Source organism: Orussus abietinus, unplaced genomic scaffold (genome assembly GCF_000612105.2).
Source record: "Orussus abietinus isolate OABI.00-Male unplaced genomic scaffold, Oabi_2.0 scaffold19, whole genome shotgun sequence".
Classification (NCBI taxonomy): Eukaryota; Metazoa; Arthropoda; class Insecta; order Hymenoptera; family Orussidae; genus Orussus; species Orussus abietinus.
The window spans coordinates 712,239-735,343 of record NW_019395981.1 but is presented as its reverse complement, the minus strand read 5'-3'; the positions used below and the strand labels follow the sequence as shown (position 1 = coordinate 735,343).

General features: G+C 47.4%; 2 protein-coding genes across 9 annotated transcripts; one reads left to right on the top strand and one right to left on the bottom strand.

Moving 5' to 3' along the window:
* Positions 1 to 6: 6 nt before the first annotated feature.
* Positions 7 to 22,232, bottom strand: LOC105699762 (cytosolic carboxypeptidase 4). Of its 8 annotated transcripts, XR_001104058.2 has the most exons (21): positions 21,974 to 22,232; positions 20,976 to 21,152; positions 19,215 to 19,363; positions 19,018 to 19,100; positions 18,852 to 18,963; positions 18,603 to 18,745; positions 18,380 to 18,524; positions 18,164 to 18,295; positions 17,951 to 18,094; positions 17,715 to 17,886; positions 17,548 to 17,614; positions 17,245 to 17,426; positions 16,560 to 17,187; positions 15,970 to 16,482; positions 15,678 to 15,856; positions 2,255 to 2,507; positions 2,000 to 2,124; positions 1,622 to 1,777; positions 1,198 to 1,339; positions 293 to 565; positions 7 to 187 (listed from the first exon to the last, which is right to left on the bottom strand). XR_001104058.2 is itself a non-coding variant. In XM_012425034.2 (20 exons), exons 2-19 carry the CDS (start codon positions 21,053 to 21,055, stop codon positions 1,210 to 1,212), a joined length of 3,393 nt encoding a protein of 1,130 aa, XP_012280457.1. In that variant the 5' UTR covers positions 21,056 to 21,152; positions 21,974 to 22,232; the 3' UTR covers positions 7 to 565; positions 1,198 to 1,209. The 8 variants fall into 8 exon arrangements, 7 of the variants coding, with proteins under 7 accessions (XP_012280457.1, XP_023289641.1, XP_023289640.1 ...); XM_012425034.2 differs by having other exon boundaries at positions 7 to 565; XM_023433873.1 differs by having other exon boundaries at positions 7 to 565; positions 1,622 to 1,774.
* LOC105699764 lies at positions 9,581 to 12,819 on the top strand. Its single transcript, XM_023433864.1, has 3 exons — positions 9,581 to 9,626; positions 12,219 to 12,576; positions 12,660 to 12,819. Exons 1-3 carry the CDS (start codon positions 9,581 to 9,583, stop codon positions 12,817 to 12,819), a joined length of 564 nt encoding a protein of 187 aa, XP_023289632.1.
* Positions 22,233 to 23,105: the final 873 nt, after the last annotated feature.

Here is a 23,105-nt window from a genome sequence, read left to right as displayed (position 1 = left end):
ACAGTGTTCAAGTTTATCCACAAAGATATATTTTCTGAAGTTTGTACCGGTACATTAATTCTTCTTACCTGAGTCACTTTACATCTATGCTTTTTTTTTTAATTGTTTAATATGCATCAGGGTATTTCTGTACCTTTTGCCCTGCCCAGGATTTCTAATCAGGCTCTCACATTAATTAGTTGTGCAGCTGAAAACGAAACGAGCTTACTTGTAGAAATAACGGAGCAGTCTAGCGAATATAGTAACATTTATTCCGAATATAATTTCATACTCGAAAGTGACCTCTACGTACATTTTTATCACTCCAAGTACGGCCCAATTTACGCCGAGGTGCAGGTGATTAATTCGAGGAGACAAAAACTGGGGGATCGTTTTATGAAAATAATCTAGAACAGTACTCGAGTCAACGAATGAGCCGCACGAAATAAGCTCCGTAGGATATAACGATTAAAGCCTTCGTTTTAATTAAGTTTAATCATCAGAAACTGAATCGTCAGAACCGCTTGATGACCCTTCATCATTCGCACCACCCACTCCAACTGAAAATTCTTCCCTGGTGGTGGTTCTGAAAATTTCATTGAATATATTATTTCACCGAAATGTGAGAATCAAAAGCATTTAACCAACAACAATAAATCTCATTGTCACTCGCATTAAACCTTGCTATTATTCTAGGCCGCTTGGTTACATTACCCGTACAATGGAAAGCGCCCAGCACTATTAATTATCACATCCTAAATATCAAATGCATTACGCAATTCAATTCGAGGCAAGTACCATATCTTATCTACCACAAAGGCGTTGCAGGTCATTTATTAAAAGTGGGATCGCTTCGAAGCTGAGTGTACTAAATAGAGAATTAATGGAAAAATTAGAATTCTGTGTAAACATGGAATAAAATACCCTCCTAGATTAAATCGACGGCCATACTCGAAGCGTTATTAAATGCTGGGCACATTTAATTATGTAAGCAACAATGTCACAATATCCGGTTAACACAGGTCCCGTTTCATTGCCTAGACCAAGGCCCCTTTCTAAAGTAGTTTTATTAAAAATGTTGTGCAAGTGGTATTTTTAATTTTTTTTTCTAACCAGCAATTAGAAGAGACTCGAGCATAAGTGTTGATAAGCCATTGACAAGGCGTTAGATAGTACGCTGAAAATTCTGTGTACATTATACTAGGATTCGTTGCAAACCTTGGCCTTCAACTACATGTCTTTTCGGAACAACGAGGTTTCCGTAAAATGGTACTTCGCGTCTTTGTCCTGAATGCACTTCGGCGGTTTCTTAGACTTCCCTAAAATGCATTTCAGAGGGCAACAGGACTCCTCTCCGGACCTGGATTCAAATACACGTCTTATTGATCGCGGGGATTCCGGCTTAAATCCTTTACTTTAAATCTTCCTGAATTCTAATGGAAACAGTTGGAAGAGGTCTGGAGAATCTAGATTTTCCTTCGCCTGGTTAAAAATGAATTCCGACCTCGAATCGGGATTTCTAAAAGTCCTATGCACTCCGAGAGAATTTTCTCCAGTCACCGATGATAACCATTGGCATAGAGTGGCTACGGATTTACCGTAAATATTAATTCATATATTTAACTATAATTCCCATACGTACATATCAACGTTCCACTCTTCACCCCCGTCCTTCATCATCGACAAGGCTTGACAAAAATCGATGCCTATATCCTTCAGGTGTTTCGTGTCCAGGTGGAATCCTGCCAAAGGACCCTGGTCGCAGCCGCAGAAACTGCTCTCCATCGTGTAACTTCTGCTGGAAGAAGCGACCGGTTAGATCCTTGGCATCTCGGTGTCGCTCCTGGACCCTCTTGGAAATGCATTCGGAGTCCAAGAGATGATCTCCGAGGGGATGACGCGAGTGAGGTAAATCGCGGGAAAGGCCCTCAAGACGAACTGCGAGGCGCTAAAAATCCGAGTAATTTCGACGACCCATTTCTCGGAGTCCCGCGTCTCATTTCCCCCCTCGATTCTGTACCTCGAGACTCCCAACTGGCGCCAAATCGCGACTCTGGCCGTGGATTCCTTCTTCCTCTCCACTTTGAACGAGCAGAGCGACATTGCGAACGCCGGCGAGATTTTCTGCATCAAGTGCGGCAGCATCTGCAATATCGACGCTTGGGACCGAATTCTCCAAGGTATGCAGTTTGCACTTCTCTCCTCCGACCAAGAGACCGGAATGAAAGGTCCCTCGTAATTAAATATCGAATAGATATCGATTTTATCATATTACCAAATACTGCATCGGCTGGTCCGGCTTGGACCTGTCCGCCGCGCTCCAGGAGCCCGACTTCGAGCAGCCGAACAAAAATACATTTTTCCTTCGAGAATGTCCATGATAGTCCACGAACACGTGAAGAGGCCTCTGCAAGACCTTTGTCGAGTACTCCATCAGCCCTTTGGTGTGGTATATTACAGGATGAAGCACTTGGTCGGGATTACTCCAGCGCCTGTTGAGGTCCTCATTGGTAAGACCGTATCGGTTGCTGGAATCAATGTGGAACCATCCTATCGTCATTCCATTATAAATATTCATGTAAATAACGCATCCTTTGTTGCAAATATTTAATTTACCCTGTAAAATATGTATTTCTTAGTGAACCAAAAAATTAAACAGAATTAATTGTACAAGGAAAACACACAAATTCGTATCGAGAGGTTAACGCAACGGGAAGAGAAAATTTATCTTGATTTGGAATGTTTAAATATTTATCTGTATTTCGTTTATTCGTGTTTATGATTCGATTAGAGAGATGATGTATCTGTGAAGACCGGCCAAGCCGGTTTCGCGTTTATCGACTGCCGGAATGATGCAGTCGATACGAGGAACGTTACCTGGGCTCGAATAGGTAACTTTCTTAGAAGGAAGCTTCCTTATCGACGAACGGACTTAAGATGTAATTGAATTCTTGCGTTGGAATTTTTTAATTCACAGGGTGCCGAAAATTTGCCGAAAAGTAGAAACGAAGGAACGATAAATATTTGTTCGTCAAATTTTACGAGATCAATTGCAGCTCCAAACTGCTCCTCCGATTTAAACATAGATAATATAGAGGCAATCATCGCAGTCCATACTTCCTTACGTAACTAAACACTTGCAACATTTTACAATGAAAAAGCTAACAGTACCGTGCCACTTTTACCCGGCTTACATAATCCAAGGTACATATATAAAAACGTCTCTCCATCAAATCCAGCGTATGCATAAGGATAATTAGCGGAATAATCTGTGATCTGGAAACCATGAGCTGACGTCAGCGCTAAAGCGAGTACTCATTTAAAAACAAATCAGGCCGACTTCCCAGGCTAATCGTTACATGAGAAAATGTGGTCACCCTATCACGGTCCTCCTATCTGGATGCAAGGAAGGAAATCTCACCCGAGATTGTCATCGGTTAAGGATTCAAGTATAGTTAGAAGGACATTTCCGGTGGCTGGAAGTCGACTCAGAGGAAGTAACTCCTTTGCGTCGTGCATAACAATAGTAGGGTAGTATTTATCGCTAAGAACGTTCGTACATCTTCTTTTTATTATAGGTTTGCCGTGGCACGTCGAATGAGGTATGCGCGTCCTGGCGAAAAAATGGCCCCCGCGACATTAACAAAAAATCAAACACACCCGAAAAACCTTAAATAATTTATCGCTCTTCCAGGAAAATTTTTAATAAAAGTGTCTAGAATTGTTTCGGCGATCCCAAGACCTGGATTCCAAGATTCGCGAAACGATTCGCCGAAACCTGCCGAGTTTCCTCTTTTGTTCTTCTTTCTTCGTCGGTTTATTATCTATTATATGCAGCCTAAATAACCGAGGTTTCTTCGAAACCGCCTAAACCGGGTAGTGGATTTTTTCGCAGTAATTTTCAACGTCGGTTTCCTCGAAATCTGGCGTTGCCGATTTTTCGCGTGTAGGGCGGTCTTTGTTCAAAGTCGCGTTTATGGTCCAGATTTGCAGCGGCTCGACGACGTCGAGGTTCTGAGCGTGCCTTTGCTTTTTTAGGCAGCCTGCGGTATGGCCGAGCAATGTCAATGACTCGGGCCGGGGAGCCTTGACCGCGAAGTTCTTAGCAGTGATAAATAGCGTATAATGTGTAACGCGTTGTGTGCTCCACGTCCAGCTCGTCCGGGAGGATCCCGCACCGGCGCGCTCGTGACGCGGACGCAATTACGTGGATGAACCTTGGGATGAACCGCCGATGTGAACCTTGGCCTCGACGACGGTTCGCCGGCATGAGAGTTTCGAGACCGACTCGTTCGCAAGGCGGTTCACCGCACGCTACGCGTATGTAACGTACATAGGTACCCCCCCGAGGCACATCGCACTAAAAGCATCGAACAGCTGGTGGGTTCAAAGGGCACGGAAACTGACGTTTCGCCGGCAGTCTTTCACGACCCCCCGAGGCAGAAGGAGCCTTAGACGGGCGAATGCATTTAAAAGCCTTCGTTTCCGTCGATTGATTGGCTACCCAGTAACGACTTCCGAGGCTCTTCGAGCGAAATTGTGGTCGTTGACGGTAGAACACGCACGCTAGGGTTGGATTCTAATTACGCGTTGTATCCGCTTAGAGGTTAGAACTTGAAAGGGAAAGGGTTTGATTTCATTATGGGGGATTAATTTATGTATTATATATACGGATAAAGAAATGGAAGGAAACCGAAAGAAATTGGAAGGAATCTCGCGGCGATGGCCAAGGCCTCTCGCAACGCTTCGGCGGCGATGGCCGGGCCGCCGAGGAGAGCCGAAAGGAGCCGAAAAGAGCCGAGCGCGGCCGAGGAGGGCCGAGCGCGGTGTCGACGTTCGTAGGAGTCGATGACTGTTGCCTGCCGAGCACCCGGGGACGTGCGTGCTCAAGGTGATAGCCTGCGCGCCGCTCGTGGCGGTTAGGCTGAATTCCAATATTTTCTACGACCTCGCGGTATTCTCTTTGCACGGGGAAAAAACTAAACCGGGTATGACCACCGTCCAGCTACGAGAAGCGAACCCTGGGCCCGAGAAGAGGCGCCGACGCTCCCAGGAGCTCCCAAGGGATCTCGAAGCGCGCGCTTCGTCTCGGAGCAACGCACGGCGACTCCGGCATCCTATATATTTCTTGACTTTGTTTTTTCCTGATACAGCCAGAACCCACTAATATCATCGATTTTTAGGCCCCTTAACGCATCACCGGATGTCGTCGCAACTGGAATTCCGGCACTTCCCTGCACCGTTCAGCATCCACAACGAGACAACCATGTCAATATATCTGTTATGTTTTAAGTTTCAAGTACCTGTAAAAAATACCAAGTATCAATTTTTTTATCGCAAGTCGTAGTTGTATCTCCCCTCCCAGGCATTGACTTCGCGAAGTCCTCTTAGGTTACGGTGCTTCTCAAGATTTGAAATATCCACGAGTATTGGATTTTTCGATCATCTTGTAGCTCCGAGGTTTATGGTTCAACGGAAGAGCGGTCGTTTCCTCCCTGCTTTTCAGCAGAGTAACCGAGTAACTCGTTTTTACGAGACGCTTCGGACGTTTACTGACAAAGCGCCAGGGTTCCATGACTAATCCAGGCGGTTCTTGCTCGTTACGATAGATGGTGCCACCAGAGCTTCGCAGTGGCGTAAACAGGGACCCTCGAAGACGAGTAAAATTGTGTACGAATTCACGTCTAGAAATTGCTTCAAAAATCAGGTGCAAAGGATCACCTTAAAACATGTCGTTTAATTAATTTTCGAAATTGTTGAAATTCATCGAAAATCCGGGTCTTCTTTTCATATCTTTCAATTTGAACAGGTCCAACTTCATTTGCAAGTTGTATCGCACTAACCTTTTTTTAAGGTCTCTTCTATATTTATCCTCAACTAATGATTTTCTTGCGTCCATGATGTGAAGCGATTTTAAAGACCACTGCACACGAGCGCAGGTAATGCAGCGCAATTGCGGTGTAATTTCTGCTACAACAATCGATTAGCTCCCTAGCGGCATTTCCCGGTACTACTTTAATCAAAGAAATTAATTGAGGCTTGCATTTTGCCGATTTAACTCGGTGGATCTTGTACAGCCAACCCAAGCTCGACGCAGCTGCAGCCTGTAAACAAACCTCTTCGAAAGTGCTTCGAACTACGACCGTACATAAAAGATAATCTTTAGAAAATACTACATATAATATGAAAAATTAAATAAACTACCAGGGGGGAGGGGAATCCCAAAATTCATCGAGGGAAGTAGGAAGATCCTTTGTTACAACTTTATGAGATAAAATTCTCGCCGAGCATGAAATGCTGTAACAGGTCTAACTCTTTACATAAAAACGTGTTATGGAAACCGCCACGGACTTTTTGCTTGCATCTGGAATGCATATATGTACCCGGGAATGATTTGACGGCTCCTCAGGAACAACCTGGCGTGTGGAAGTCGTAATATGGGCTGTTCGGGAATTATTTACGGCCAAAAGACCGGTTCGCGTCATATGTGATATATACCACGCGTGGAGGTTAAAAGTGCGTTGTAAAAAGAATCCTGGACAGTGGTCGAAGGGATTCCTTCTTTTCGAGGACATGGAGGACACGATGCGCACACTTCTAGGCCGAGGCCTCGAAACTTCGCCCCGACTCTTCTTTCTCCCTTCTTTCGATAACAAGCTCGGCTTCGACTCGTCGCCGACCCAGGAATGCGATCAGGAACGCCGATGTCCTTCTCGGTTTTTCGCATCGGGCAATTTTTCTCCTCCGTTCGGTTATTTTGTTAACGCGAGATAAACTCGCGCGCAAAATCGAAGCGTCCAGCGTCACTTTCCGCTTCTGCGCATTGGGAGGAGAGAGAATCCCGAATGCCATTAAAGAATCAGGAAAAGCCTCGTCTGCTCCGTGCTTCGGTTCATCAAGACCCGACGGGTGTCTTTGTTAGGTGAGCACTAAAAGGTGAGTATTAAAGCCGAGGCATTAATCCCGAGCTCCGTAATTACCGTGTTCACGAGCCATTATATTAATAGGGTGATCGCTTCGGCCTTGGCGAGATCGCGTGCCCCTCTGCTAGAAATATAATTTAATATCGAATGAGTACCACTACCGTGGGTATCAAAACAAAAGAGTACGTCCACCGAGTCTTCAGGGCCCTACGGTCTGAAATACCTCATGTGTGCGATACTGCACAGACCGCGAGGTGACTGCGACTTTGATCGAAGAAGAAGATCCGGAAAAATGGCGACGGGTCTCTGTTCGGTCTCCTAACCTGCAAGCGGAGTTACGTTAGCACCGCGTGACCACCACGGTCCCGGAACTATCAAAATGGAAAAGTCTCACGACTCCCCTCGGAGACCTCGCGACCCGATGGTTTAGAGCATCGCCCGCGTGCGATGTTATCGCTATCGCCGGGAATCCAACTAAATCGCGTCCTCTTCGGCCTCCGATCCCCTTTGTGTGGCGATGCCTCACCGTGAGCACCACTGCCCGGCACTATCAAAACGAAAGAACGGTTTAGAGAACCCGCCACCCTATCATTTAGAATAGTACCAAGAATCCGTCCGAGCCGTTTTTCCCCCGCGCCGTGAAATTAGCCTCGCGTGAGCACCACTGCCTCCTGGAACTGATATTAAAAATTCGGCACCGTATTCTCCACTGAAGTTAGAGTTAGGTCGAACGCTTGATAAATCAGAAATCGAAAGTCTAGACGTTCAACCACCTGGCGCTAATTTCACGCCGGTAACCTAGATCCCAGCGCCCTCGTGAGCCAAATGCAGATTAACTTCTCCATGTGCCGTCGTTGGTCTTCTTTTCGCATCGAGGCTGTGCTTCAGAGGAGTCGCAGGCCGGGAGCGACTGCAGCGCCGTGAAGGCAGTCGCGTCTTGTATCACGCCGCGTCGGATTTAAATGAGAACCGCTGTCCTAGAAGTATCAAAATGGAAGAGTCGCGCGGCTCGGCGAGACCCTGGGGCCCTATGGTTCGGTTCGTCTCCGTCCGAAGCCGTTCGCCGTCTAAAACCAAGACCTCTGGAGATCAGGGCCTTACATAGCGATTGCCGGTATAGCCTGAAATAGACCTCGAAGCGGATCCCCCTTTAACTTCCCCCAACCCCCCTCGCGCCGCAGCGGTCTAACCCTTTGCTTTTCTTTTGCAAAAACGAACCCCGCGGTCGCCGAGAAGTTGTTCCCGCCCCCTCTCTCTTGCACTCCCTTATCTTGCCGAGACGCGTCTCTTTCCCTCTTCCGCGGACGAGAAGAGGCGCGGAGCGAAGGCAGCGGCGGTAGCACCGGTGGTAGCGCTCCCGCACCGGAGGGACGGCCTTTGGGAGAGGAACCTGAAGAGACGGAGGATCGCTGCTATCCAGCTTCGTCCGAGGACCGACTTTGGCGCCAAACAGCGAGAATGGCCGACCGATTCCGTTAACTGTTTTACTACGATATATTTTAATATATGCTACGCGGACGATAGAATTCAACTATGCCGTAAACAACCAACATTTTCGCCGATGAATAATTTGTTTTCTTCAAATCTCTAATATAGGCGCCAACTATATTTTGCAAGCAGACTTACAAACAGCAGTGAAAGGGTTAAGGCCCTGCAACGTGATATGTATTTTCCACGATGAATTTTTCGGACACCCCATTTCATAGTTTCGGTAATATGTGAAATTTTCACGAAGTATTTTTCACAATTTTGTATCGATGTCGTGGAAGGTAAGGTAGACATTTTATCAGGGAACGGGTTAACCCCTTACCGCGAGATCACGAGACACGCTCGAAGTCGGCATATCCGTCCGAAACGTCGCGAGCAATTAAAAAGCTTATTTGAAATTCTAATTCGCTTTTTTCCTATGTCCTCTTAATGAAACCCCGTGTAAGGGGCGATGCTATCGCCGCCATCCGGGTTCGTCCAGGACTCAACTCCGACCTCGACCCCTTTCGCCGAAGCTCTTCGGATGCCATCGACCGGCACAAGAAAGCTACTTTATGAACCGAAAATCCACTCGGTTGAAATTTTCGGAGGAAACTTTCACCCTCCTACTCACACAACTTCGAAACCGCAAACGCCGATCAATGGGGTCGTTGGAAAGAACGGTCCACGATCGATCATCCCGTAGATAATCTCTCAGAGATTTCCACGATCGCCGATGTTTATCCCACGGGGAATATTTCTAGTCGAAAATCGAGAATCAGTCGACTCTATTAAAGTTGAATTAGACCATAGATATTTGGCGAAAAATGTCCATTTAACGGCGATGGTCATTTTCGAATTGGCCGCCGATTGGCCGGCTTTATAGATAGAAGATAGTCTAGCGACCGAAGGACTTTTTCCTTGAGAATTTTCCTAGACAAAGTGTCGCAAGTCCGACCGTTGAAGTGGATCCGCCGACTGGCCGGGCCGAAGCACCCACCGGCAGCCACCGAGTGGTTCATCATCTTTCATCTTGGTCGAAGTTAAGCAGTGAATCATCTTGAGCGGTCCCCTCTCTGGGGTCCGGGCAGAAGACTCTTAAAGGGATCCTCAACGCTCAGCGAGGCCAGTTCGAGAACGCGACCCTAACATTAACATCCGGTGTCCTTACAAAGAAACGCAACGATCGATCACGACTTCAAGAGGCCATCATGAAGATTGCACTGCTGCTCCTGGCCGTCACAACCTTCGCCGCAGGTTAGATAACAAGAGCCTATACGACATTCCGTCCCGCGCGAGATAGATAAAAAATCATTAACGAGTCAGATATCAAATCGAAGACTGAACTAGCCACAAAAGAGTCAAGCCACCCTAAAGAAATGTCCTAAACGTTAGAATATATTTTTCAAGATTTCAAGGTCAGGGGGTTTCTTTAGAGCTTCCTTTGGTGGGCTGAGAAAACATTCCATCTTACGAGATAAGCGTCACTCGTGGTATCACCGACCTACCGAAGGGTTCGTTGACATGAATTCTCGAGAGAGGTGTCGCAACTCGATTTTACCGTGAACATCACGTTTTCGCGCCCATTCGAGCCGAGTATTAATGGCAATGCACCATTGATTAACAAGAGTCCGTCGACGTTATCGTAACGACATTTTCCATCCACCCATGAAAAGGTTGCTCAACACGCAGGAACGTCCCCGATAGGATCCGTTCGCAGGCAATTTCCTTACGAACCTTGGCTATTGTTAAGATCCCACATGGCCCTGCAAACGTGATCCCACGTAGTCCCACACTGAGAGAGAATAGGGTTAACTAGCAATTTAATGTATGAAAAATAGAAATGGTAACATTATAAACGGTAAACTTATTTTTTCTTTCCACAATAGTGTAGCATAACCCTTCAGGGACTGGCGCCGATTGCACTTATCAGTGGTGGTACCGTATAAGGCTATTTTCTCTCCGGGCAGATAATGAAAAATGGCTGGAAAAGAGCCGCCTTAAGGAGGATGTTTCTCCGTTCGCCCAGCAATGTCAAGCCGGCTAAATAAGCGCTCATTCATCCTCACAATTGTGCCTAATTCGAGCGTGAAAACGGCACACGCAGCTGATTCCAAAGTGAAGTCTCGCCCGTGAAATCCGTGCCATTTCGACGCCCTCTTGGCGGCGTCAAGGGGTTCGCGATTTCCAAAATGGCGGCCTCGAGAGGAACGCTCGCAAAAGAACTCGCCGACCGTGCGATTAATCGACCTCTCGTCGGGCTTCGCGAGTGCTCGACTCGCACGAATAAATTAATCCCCCCCATGATCCGTCGGTTTATGCGAGGGCTTAATTGACAAATTAATTGGCGGGCATCGCCTCGTCACTCGGGGCAAGAAGGAACGTAACGAGCCGCGGGCCGCAATTACTTAGAAGATTCCTGAGATACCCCGTGACATACTCTTAGTTAGCTTTTTCCCTCTTCTTCGCTCTTCCCGGGGTTAATCCGGTTTCGCGCGGGGCATTTAGGTTTTTCTTTCCTTTAATACCCAAGGCGAACTAAAGATAGCATGAATGAGTCTGTGGGCGAGTGTTGGGCGCATCCTCGCTTGCCTACACGTCCAGACCTGTTTCGTACCGGTGCCTAAGGGTGCGCCCGTATACCTATACGCCCACCTGTACATGTGTCGCTACCCACACCGGCCTGCTTACGTGCACCTACGGACCCGCATACCCGCATCCCCGCTCGCGCCTGCGCGTGTGTTCACCCGGCGCCTGCGCGTGCGTAGACGTCTCAAGGTCTCCAGGTCGTTTACCACCTGTACTGCCGGTTTCAGGATTTATAACGTTTCTATGGGCGAGAGCCACGGCCTTAAGAAAGCGTGTAAAGGGTCTTTTCAGTGACTGGTACCCTTCTACTTTTGGAGAATTTATGCACTGGGAGAGCGCCAGTTACTAAGGGACCTAGGAAAGGGAGGCCAAGAACGGGGAAACGAACACGGGCCGAGTATTTACGGCGCTCGGCGGAGATTTATCGCCAAGTCATGCGTGCCTAGAGGATTTATGACATCTCCGCGCACGAGACACGGATTAGACGCCGCGGACGAGTCGAATCGGAAAGCTGGAAGGGGTGGAGGGAAGTCCGGCGGTGACGGTTAACTGGGAATTATTGAACTCGGCCCGAGTGCAGGCATACTTGCAAGTCAGGCCCGAGGTCGACGCCATTACTGTCTCCGTGACCGAGGTCCCGCGTGGCAGAAGAACTCGGTATTGAAATTCAAGGTGCGATTTTTCACCCCGCCATTTCCGGTATGCCGGAAGTCCGCGAGGGACGTGTCTCGATGAGGTAACACGGACTTGGCTAGGCAGACGCCGGGACTTGCAAAAATGGCAAGATGGACTCGTTCGCTACAGTATCCACGTGAAATGATCAATGCAATTAAATCATTATCCACGTGGCAATTAAACTCCACGTAAACAATTATTCTTCCCCGCAAACCGCGGGCGATCCCAAAATTCTAATCGGCATTAATGCAACGAACCTGGATGGACTCTATCCTTAATTACCCCGGTCACTTCCCAAACGCGTTGAAAACGACCCTTGAATTTTCGCCCATTTTCCTTCCTTCACTCGATGTAGCCTAGAGGTGGCTACACTCGTAACAACAAATCGTAACGATTTCCAATCTGTCCTGTAGAGCTTTTTTTTTTACAGCATCCGTTAGGTCTGTACAGGTGGATTTTCATAGTTTATTCATTTTATCGTCACTTAAGTAGCCACCTGAAATGCCCATTCTTTGTTTTCTCGAAGTCGGTGACCAGTCGGAGATCGTTTAGGGGGAACCTCAAATCGGAACTCTTTTTTTACAGCGCAAAGGATTACGACCATCCAACTGGATGGCGTGCAGTACTTTGTGTCGCGGATGAATCCGTACAGTCCGGAGCTGAACTACTTCCTGGCGTACCAGTACTGTCGCTCCCTCGGCCTGCAGTTAGCTTCCTTCGAGACCAAGGAAAAGGCCGAAACGATGACTCAGTACCTGAAGAACGCCGGCTACACGAAATACGACTTCTGGACGTCCGGCAACAAGCTCGGAACGGACATGTTCTTGTGGATGAGCACAGGCCTGCCCTTCAACGCCACCTTCGACTACATGCTGCGAAGACCCGGCAACAAACCGGTGGACGTCCCGCCAGGCACGGAGCCGCAGCGAGTGGCGCGCGAGAGGTGCGTCCGCCATCTTGGAAAAAAATAAATTGTAATTTGGAAAGTGGAAATAAATATCAATGGACATTTCTTCCCGTTTCCAGTGGCGACAGCGGCAGCGCCGACGGTTGCGTCTCGATGGTCGCCCCCACGTTGGCATGGGAGGCCCAGGACTGCACGCTCATCAAGGACTTCATCTGCGAGCAGACGCGATGCTACTACTACAATTACGGCAGCATTCCAGTTTCCGCGACTCAGGGGTAAGAGGTGAGATATTTATTTAAAGTACACACAACCGCCAGAGCAATAGAGTTTAGCGGGAATCCCTGCATGCCCCCGTAGAGCGCCACGCCAATATCATCCCCTTCTCACATCCTCGACCATTCCACGACTCTGTAGCGGTTGAACAAAATCGACACTTAGTTGGCGGAGGGAAGGAACCTCGTTCGGAGGAACAGAAAACCCTAAGGGATTCGAATCAGCTTCTACCAGCTTGTACTTTAATTCCAACTCCTCGAAAATAAAGGCTGCGTCTGGAATTAGAGGTTCACCCGTAACACACACTAACCACCATAAGAATCCAGTAGTGGAGTGGATCAAAGTCGAGTCCACGATAAGTTTGGATAAGCTTTTGTGGAAGTCCTAGCTGGATCAAGGTATCGATATCCGCCCTGATCCACCTGCAAGATTCTCGAGACAATGTGGAATACTTTGACAAGAGTTTTCGTTTATTCCAAAGGGAAAGGTCCCGGCCGTTCCCTCAGTAACCTCAGCGCTTGGAACCGTTGCAGAAACCGCAGGCCCTACGTCACGACCACCGCCGCGCCAGCTGACGAACAACACCTAGGTAGCACACAAGACGGTAAATCGACATTGGAAAGCTCATCGGTTAAGGCAATGTCCGAGGACTCGGTGTTGAATCGACTAATGACGGCCGTTCCCGCTTCCCGATCGGAGCCCTCCAAGACGGGCGCGAGCGAGCACCGCGAACTGCCCACGACGGTGCAGAAGGACACGCCACCCGACCACATTCCCGACATCACTAGCCTCTTCACCGACAGTCCGGCCCTGGGCAGGGACACCGCCTTCGACGGCTTGTCGACCCACCAGGTCCACGCGTCCTCGCGCGACGACAAAACCCACGAGGCCGCGGTCGAGTACGAGGACGGGGGCGCTGGGACCGAGTTGCCCAACAGCGCCCTGGAAGACGTGCACACGGTCGGGCCCTACGACAGCGTCCAGGACTACGTCAACGACCAGGCCGAGGTGGACGAGCCCGTCAAGGAGCAGGACGAGGATTCCAGCACGATCCTACCGGAAGCGGAGCCGGCCTACAGGTACAACATCAAGGTGCGGTCCAACGGCAAAGTATTAGATCCTCCGTCCAAGTAATCTATACGTACCTACGTTATGTTATGTTATTTCGTAATAGACCTCCCGATCTGCCGAGGGAAAAAGTATCCGCTGATGAGTAGGGGGAGCGCGTATCGTATCACTGTTTGTCATTGTTCGTCATCGTTCACCGGCGTTCATCGTCTCGCGTGGCGGTCGCAGCGGCGGGTTTGGTCCTGGGGGAACGGGCTTTCCCCCACTCCTGTGAGTTCAATAAGGACGGACCCTTGGTGGGGGAAGTTACGTTCACTTCTGGAACAAGCCTCGCCGAGCTGCTAGAAAATGCGCGGACGTTTGGACGGATTTGGTCTCGTTCTTTCGTTTCGGCACGTCGAGAACGTGGCGCTTTCGGTCCTCGCCGGTGTTCATCGTTTTGCGTGTTCGTCATAGTTCACCGGCGTTCATTGTCTTGCGTGGAGACTGAGAAGCTGGGCTTGCTCCTGCTGAGGGCGGGCCTTCCCCCACTCTCGCGCCTGGACGGGTGCCGAGGGGGGGACGCTGCGTCCACGCCGGATCTGCTTGTCGCGAGTTTTTGACGATCGACGTACTTCGTTCATCGCGGAAATCGGAAGTGCCGGGTGGCAGTCGAGGGGGCAGCACTTGTTGCGTTTGAAGAAACGATTAAGCCCATGAGAAAAAAAAATTATTGAATCTATAGATAACGCAGTTTCCATTCGTCTACCGTTTACCGACTTGATCTCCGACCCCTGCCACCACGGAGCTCGGTCTCCCATACGGCATTTTCGATGGCGAGCCCAGTATTGCTAATTCTAATTCGCCCCCTAGATACGTACTAACTTCACCCGCAATTGTATATTAATGGCGGCAGCCGATCGTGTTCGTAAGGGAACTTTATGCGTCTCTCTAATCGTCGACTCTATCGCCCTTAAAAAGTCAACCACGAGTCGATTCGAAGATGCAGGCTAATGTAACGGAGGAAATTCATCGACAGTGAATTGGATCAATGTGGAATCGATTTCATGGGACTCGCGTGCGACTTTTTTTATGCAAAACAGTACAAGGATCGCGCCTCGAGGTCTCGAGCGTTCGAAAGGAACTTTAATCTCGAATATGCATGGGTAGAGACGAACGCGAGGTAAAGCTCTCTTCGGCGTTGGACGAGGGGTCTGCCACGTCCACGGCGTATCTTGTAACTCGTAGTTAACGACTTTTGCATACGTACGCAAGACGAAACGTTCGACGGAAAGAGACTGGGTAGCCCAGAGCGGAGGAGGGCAGAGAGCGAATAAGACACTTGGCGCGGAAACGCTGCCCAATGAACACAGGTCAATACCCACGAGGAGCAAATGTTAAGGGTAAATCTCCGCCTATATCATTTATATACGAAAAGAAAAATCTCGAAGGTTTCACAGGAATTTCGTAGATCTAATGTCGCACTTTCTGACGTCAGGGACCAACGAGCTGCAGTTGATAAAAAATGTTGAACATGTCTTATTCGAATTACTTTGTGTCGATTGGGCACCCCGTCTCTTGGGCCGATTTCTTGAAGGTGCATCGTACGTTTCAGTCATCCGGACGTATAATAGGATACACGCAGTTAGATCCGAAGAGGATCCATTATCGTTTAAGTACCGCCACTCTTTTTTATGATAAGTATTGTATACCGATGCGAACGCAAATTTTAAACGACTGAACATCAATAAAGGTATAACTACAAAAGGTCGAAGGGAGTACCATAACCTAGAATTTGAGATAAACGGTGAACTTACCAGCCGTTGACCACACCTTCGATGTTCAGCATAGGAACAACCTTGAAGATGTAGTCATCTCGAAGGCTGCTGGCATAATCGGAAGGACTTAGAAGAGCTTCCAAGGTGCCATGCATGATCCACGACGAGTTGCTCTCTCCAGGGTGCACTCTGGAGGTTAGGAAGATCATCTTTCGGTTCTGGAAACCATTGGATCTCTTAGACAACGACTTTGGTGCAGATCTAACGGAGTCTATGACTATCTCTTCAGGGTGCAGAATGAAAATTATATTAATTTCGTTAAAACACTCACGTGCATTGAGTTGCTTTTAGAATCAGGAGCCGTGATGGTCAACAATGGACTCTCGTTGGTGTTCAGACTCGTGCAGAAAGGCTCCGCCCTGAAGAGGATGCTGCTGGAGTCTAACTCTTTGGACCACTTCCAAATGCTAGTCATCAGCTGACTATACGTGTAGGGGAAATGATAGGCAACGTAACAGACGTCGTAGCTGTGAGGGAAGTTTATCGTGAACGAAGTCGTTAGATAGTTCTTCCCTCTTGCTGGACGTTGATAGCAGTTCCTGTAGTAACAAATGTCCACCCCGGTCCTGATCCATCCTGGTCTCCCCAGCTGGGACTCCTTCACGCTGAACAAGATCGGCTTCATGCCGAAGTTGAACTGAGAGTTCGCTTTCTCACAGTTGACGATGTCGAATGTGTACGGCACGTTGGCATCCATGTTGGAGACCTCGAAGTAGAACCACTGATGTCGCGATCCACTGTTCACATCCGGCGATAAGATCAGCTCGTACTCCCTGAGACCTATCTGCAAATTAATATTGCTATAAATTGATTTACAGACTTACTTTTTTCCATTTCCCCGCAGTCTTTTCAACTTCACACCTGGATGGCTTTCCTGAGATTCCCGCTCTCGAACCTGGACTCAAACTGCAGCTGCTTCGAGTCGTTCCCTTGCATACCAACCCTTTCCTCGTCCCAGTTGCAGAGCAGCTTGGGGGTTGTATTATTTCCTGGACTGGATGACAACTCGTCCAAATCGTAGACGGTCACATGGGTGAAGTTGTCAGGGTGGAGGTTTCGATCAAGGCAGACCAACAATTTGGAGCGACAGACTTTTCGGTCCTTCCTGTTCAAGGGCTCCAATTTTCCGGAACCTCGACCACCCACGAGGTCTGGATAAGCCACCTTGACAAAACCGATGACACTCTTGACAGCACTGGCAACAAGACAGTACACGTGCTTGTCGGACATTTGCTTGGTCAGGTTATCAAAGACCTTCGGCGTTCCCGAAATATGAATTCTCTGGGAATTGTCGGTCGCTGAAATTTTCTCGCTCGCTCCATTGCTGGAGGACTTGTTTCCGATCATTATTAATTTGTTTAAGGCTTGGTGATAGGACCGTTTATTGTCCTCCATGGTGCCGGGTAGCTGGAAAAGTCTTTCTAGGAAGGACCTCCCAAGAGACAGCTGGGCTTGTCTGTCACCTAATTCTCGATAGAAGACGTGGTACCTGAAATCATTTAATTCTTGACATAAATTCCGCGAGTAATCAGCTGCATTATTTTACCCCATCAGGTCTTCTTCCGATCGTAAAGAGGTAATGACACCCGAGAAAAAATTATTCTCGTCGATTTCATCAACGAGGTCTGTTTCTCGCGGTTTTCTTGAATTCTTCGAGTCGTCATCGTCCTCGTCGATATCCGAGTCTGCGTCGCTGTAGTATTTGTCCAACCCAGCGACACCGTTCACCTGATACAGAGGTAAATTTATTGTTAACTAGAATGGCATTGTTGATAACGTCAGGTGAGCTGAAAAACAAAAAAATTAAGGGGGTGGCTGATATCGATAAGTAACGAGAATCGAAGTTCACCTGACTGTCGATGTCACTGCAACTGTCCGCACTGTTCATCCTGGTACTTGTTACTGGCAGGATAAACCTGTTTCACGATAAACAAGAAAAACCCAGTAAATGCAATTTATTTAGGAAATGAAATTATTTTTTAAATTAATCGCTTTCGTTTGTGTAATCGCGTTCACCTTGCGGGCGACATTTCGGGCACTGGCAATTCCTTTTTCTCGAGGCACTGATTAAATATCGCGTACACTCGTGACAACAAAGTGTCGTAAGCCTTGTCTTCTGGACAACTGGTGGAGAATCTGTACAACACTTGCAGCCCATTGTTCGACTTAATCGCCTTCCTCCCCGATTCTGGAATAAAGATCGACGTCCTTTCTTTCCACTTTCTGGTTTTATCGTTCTTATCAAGACTTACTCATCATGCAAATGTGCTGCATCGTGTTCAGGGCGTAATTGCAAATTTTCAGCCTCATGGGCCCGTCGAATCTATTCCACCTTTCGAAAATCCTCATCAACGAGTGGACGATGCCGGCTTTCACGAATTTCATACAGTAAAGCTCTGCGAATTAAAACTCCTGTTTAATTCACTTCTTGGAAACGCAGCATGGAAGTATATTTTAATACGTACTGTTTATCGTGAAATACTTGAAGCTCTCGAGCAAGGTCTTCATCTTCAGGTGCGGGGTATATCCGAGGCTGACCAGCGTTTTTTCCAAAGTACCAGCAATCCCATCTTTGATCAATACCTGCTGAGAAAACGCTATTTCGGGGGAGAGCAACGTCAAAATGTGAAAATTTTCACGAAATTTCATTCTCAGTGCTTAATCTAAGAAACTCCACTCACGATTCCTGGCAAGGGCCTTGACGATCAGCAACAATGGGAGAAGAGTCCTGCTATCGTTGTAGTGCTCCTTCAACAAGGAGTGGAATGACTTTGTGGCGTTGAGCGACTTCACCTTTGTCGCAAACTTGTGATCCCTCTGAGCTACCTTCCAAAAATGAAGAAAGGTCACACCCTAGGTACCGAATATCTATAAATTAATTACACGGGGCACAAAAGTACATACTTGCCCCAGAATGTAAAGAACTTCTTGCAGAAGCATTTCGACCACGCCTATGTCTCTGCGTTGCAAATTGTTGAGAAGTTTTATCATGACTTGCGTACCTCCAAAATTAATCAGCTGGGTGATCGCCGCTCGACAATTGTTTCCTAAAAATGTAGAAAAATCGAAATCAACTCCTGTGCTCAGAAAAAGAAATCCGTTTATATATTTAAGAGTTCAATTCCTTATCGATGTGGCTGATAAGATTCGTACTAGTCGCATTCTTGTGCTTGAATCCTTTGCATTTTACTTTGGAAGTCCGAGGCGAGATGCACTCGTGGATAATGCTGACCGCGCTACAATTTGCAACGTTGTCCTTGCAATTCTGAAAATATACGCGTAATTATTAACCCGCAGATTTTTACATTTAGGTCAGTACCTCTAGAATCTTGAGGAACGTCTTCACAGCGTCCGAATTTTCGCGCCATAGCATTTGCTGGGCGTACTCCCTTATCCGTCGTTCTGAAAATTCGAGCAAATCCAATCAGTTCATTCCAAAACGGAATTCCCTGCGACAGTCAGCCCTCGAACACAGAGATACACGATTGAAATTTAATGAAACGATTTTTTACTTGCCCGATGACGTGATCCGTGCGTGGATTTTGACCAAATGCGATCGAATCGCATCCACGTTTTCTTGCGGCGCCTGCGCATAGATTTCGAGTTTTTCAAACAACGCCTCGTTTATAATGTCCCCTTCTGTTTTGTTCTCCAATGACATGTTACTGAAACAAAGATTCGTCCATTACAAGACAGGACATCGCAGCGTCACTTCAGAGGAAATATTTAGAATGATCAAATTGGACGACAAGCTTCATTTATCAATGTTGCATCTTAATCGACACCGGCCAGCTGGGATGTTTTTTTCGAGAACGTCGAGACGAGTTTTCGCAATTATGCACACGCTACCGAGACGGAATTAATTCGGTAACGCGTAAATAACAGCTGGTGGGACATTTACGTGGACACCCAACATGTTTCCGGAGTGGAGAACACGACCTATCGCAGCATCACTGGCCTGCTACCAGTTGAATATCGGTCCGTCAATAATCCCACTGGCTTAATGCCAGATGATGATGCAGATGAGACAAAAGGATGCCATTGCCCTAAAAACAGTCGATTAACGAGAGACTATGCGAAACTTGACCAGATGCTCGGTTACTCTGTCGAGTTTCCCATTCCATGGCCAAATAATTCATAAATCGTGGCTTAAATAATTAAACCAACTGAAAGTTCCAATCATCGAACAAAGAAGATAGCTCCCGGAAAATTGTTCATCTTGGATGCACTCAGTCAACAGCTGTTCTCGATCTTGACCGTAAGGAGCCAACTGCATTTCTGCGATGCATCGTTTCCCTTTTTTTTCCTTCTCGTGTGAACATAAATCCACCCCGAACAGATGCGGCGTTTTTCCGGAAAATCTCTGGCTCTAACCAAGGCTACATTAATCCGACTCCGAGTAAACAACAGCTGTTTAGACACGCGTTTAGAAATCTTCGAGTTTCCGGAAAGGAAGACTCCGGCGAACACGGCATCACTGACCTGGTACCAGTTTTGTGCCAGTTTGCTAATATTCACCCTGGGCCAATGCCAGTTGCCGATCCAGATGCAGCGGCGAAAGGGTGTCATTGTTCCAAAGACAATTAGCTTCACAAAGGATTAGACAACTCGCAGCCAAATATACATTCGGTCAACCGAAGCGTCGGTCGGCCGAGAGACTTGCGACACGATATTAATTGATATTAATGTCGGTCGGATTAAAATTAGAAGTCCATGGGCGTGAGATAAAGGTGACAATAGGTTCTTTTCTTCTCCTTCGAATTGTCCAATCGAGCGCTCTCGATGTGACCATTCGAGTCTTGAATTTCCCTACCGATGGACAGAATCGACCTCGATCTCGATCCTGTAAAAAGTGCAACAAGTATCCAAGTCCAAGACCAAATTTGCCAGGCCAAGACGGATTTCGCTCGTCACTAAATTTGACCAATTCCGTCGAATCGGCAGATCGTCGCGGAATTTCCGAAGTAGGCGGAAGTGCCATATCGCGGATCTGACATGGCACTAAATTTCGCATGATAGAGTGATTTCGCGCTCCTTGGCCGCGATTTTTGGCAGGAAGGCTCGCCGATGATCACGCTCGTGTGCTTTGCAAATCTTTGGAAAGGCCATCGTGGACTTGCCAAAAGCTCCGCTCGCGAGCTTTTGAAGGATTGTCGGGATTTTGGAAGGAGTCGTCACGCGACTTGCCAAAGTCGCGAGTTTCGGCCGACAGGTGGACGCGGAAAGTGGCGCCAAATTTGGATTCGTTGAAAATATATTTTCCAGGCCCATATTTACATTTCCTCCCCGGCGTTGTTGAAATTCCCGATCTTATCGGGTTGGTCGTTCTCCTTGTCAAGCTGCCTGGCGCGCTTCATGTTTTCTTCCGGCGGGCCTCTTCTACTTCCGGTGGGAATGAAACTTCCGCCTCTTCTCGAGCACGTCCCCCGTGCACATTCATACGTGCCAGCTGCACTGTTAAACATTTTCATAAAATTCGTAATTTTAGCACCCAAGGTCGCATGAAAATTGTAAATTCGACGTCCGAATTGGGAATTGATATACATTTATCGTAACTTTCTATATGGATTTATAACGTTACGGCAGCAAGGCGTAATTTTGTGAAATTGTACAGGAAAATTAATACACTTATGTGCTAAATTTCTAACGCGTGTTATGGATTTTATTTAAAATTATGTTAAGAAATTAATGTACCGTGTCTGAGCATTACAATGGTTTTTTTAACAGTACGAGCTCCGCAGATCGAGGCCGATCGCGAGGTCTGGTGGACATCGCGAAACTGGGAATAGTCATGTCATAGTCAGGGCTGGATAACATTCGATTAACTATTTAGGCCATTATACGGGTCGAGCAAGGGATCGGTCCTAATACTTAGCCCTGATTGCCGTAATCGATTGATGGCCGATCCAATCGATTGGTGCCGTTTAGGAGCAATCTGCAAATCTTGTAATAAATAAGCTCGATGTCAAACGTCAATCGGTGGATCCTGATCGAATGCACCAATGGTTAAAGAAAACACTGTTCAAGAAAACACAATTTCACACAATTATACCACGATATCGTACTATAAATTTCTTTAGAAACCCCATATAAATGTATTCAAATTCAGGAATTATGAAGTAATCCTCATAATTCGGCTACAATGTTACGTACCGAAATTATGAATTCTTTGAATATTTTAACAGGGCAGATATGAAGCGTTGGGATGGAAGTGCTTCAGTGTTAGGCATTTATAAACGCGAAGGTAAACAAAATATATCATCTACTTGTACCACCTTTTGTACACTGGGCACGGACGTCACATCTTGCTGGTGTCACGACGAGATTCGTCCACTGGCAACGAAGCACGTGCGCGAAAGAGTTCGTATTTTTGAATGCGAACTCGACGCGAGTCGGCGCTGCTTCTCGCGGATCCGCCACGTTTCGAGGCACAGAGAGCGCGGAAACTCGCGGAATGGTTAAAAATTTTCGCGAAAAACGTCCAAATGGCCGAATGCAAACCGCGGGGACTTTCGGCGATGCCGGCCTCGCGGACCGAAGAAATTCTCCGCGCGAGCCACGCACCTCTCGGCTCCGAGCTGCTTTGACGTTTCACGCTGCCAAAACTATGTTTAAATCCGATGTGCACACGCGCCTTGACTATTTATAGTTAGCGCGCTTTCCAAAAACTCTTCTTTTTCCAAATCCCTTCCACCGCCGCCACGCTCGGCCTCCCTTCTCGCGAGAACGCCCAAATGGACGCGCGTTAAAAGGGAATATTTTCAAGGTCGAACGAATTAATAAAGAAAAGCCCCGAAATGTTAATACGAGGGATCAATGTAATTAATTCATAAATATACGCGATTTAATCAATTAATTTAACGGGCAACGTTATTGAATCTCGTTGCGAAGGACGCGAATAATCGGAAAAAGGGACGCCGGGTCGTTTTGCTCCCGACGTCCTGGTTTTCAATTCGAGTTTTTCATTTGCAGCTTATTGTTGCACGGTATGTACGCGCCGAAACTGACAACCGAGTATCGATTTCACCGCGTCAAGGGTGAGACTCGAGTATCGAGTATCGAGTATCGATTTTTTCTTCGTTTATCGGCCTGGAGGCGCACGCGTGGCGAGCTGTGCCATAATTCAATATGGCGGGAATAGCAACCCTATCTGGATCAAAGTACGGCGGAGAGGTTATAATGGGCTGCCTCCACACGGTGATGTTTGTGCGGTGTGGGAACGCTAACAAGCCGCAAGATGCGTAGAATTTACAGAAATTAGGGAATTTCGCTGAGAGTGATACTTCAAATTTTCGGCAAAAATTCAAATGCCAGAGGATAAATTAAAATACAGAGGAGAAGGACGCTGGAAATCGATATTACCTTCCACTCGTGATGCCCACGACAACCCTCAGTCCTTGTCACGAT

Bases quoted from the DNA above. Each gene is read 5' to 3' on its own strand.
- LOC105699764 (XM_023433864.1), top strand. From the start codon at position 9,581: ATGAAGATTGCACTGCTGCTCCTGGCCGTCACAACCTTCGCCGCAG. The intron at 9,627-12,218 runs GTTAGATAACAA...CTTTTTTTACAG, and splicing joins CGTCACAACCTTCGCCGCAG to CGCAAAGGATTACGACCATC. The intron at 12,577-12,659 runs GTGCGTCCGCCA...TCCCGTTTCCAG, and splicing joins CAGCGAGTGGCGCGCGAGAG to TGGCGACAGCGGCAGCGCCG.
- LOC105699762 (XM_012425034.2), bottom strand. From the start codon at position 21,055: ATGAAGCGCGCCAGGCAGCTTGACAAGGAGAACGACCAACCCGATAAG. The intron at 18,095-18,163 runs GTACGTATTAAA...TTTAATTCGCAG, and splicing joins CAAGTATTTCACGATAAACA to AGCTTTACTGTATGAAATTC. The intron at 1,778-1,999 runs GTACAGAATCGA...CGCTTCTTCCAG, and splicing joins CGCCAGTTGGGAGTCTCGAG to CAGAAGTTACACGATGGAGA.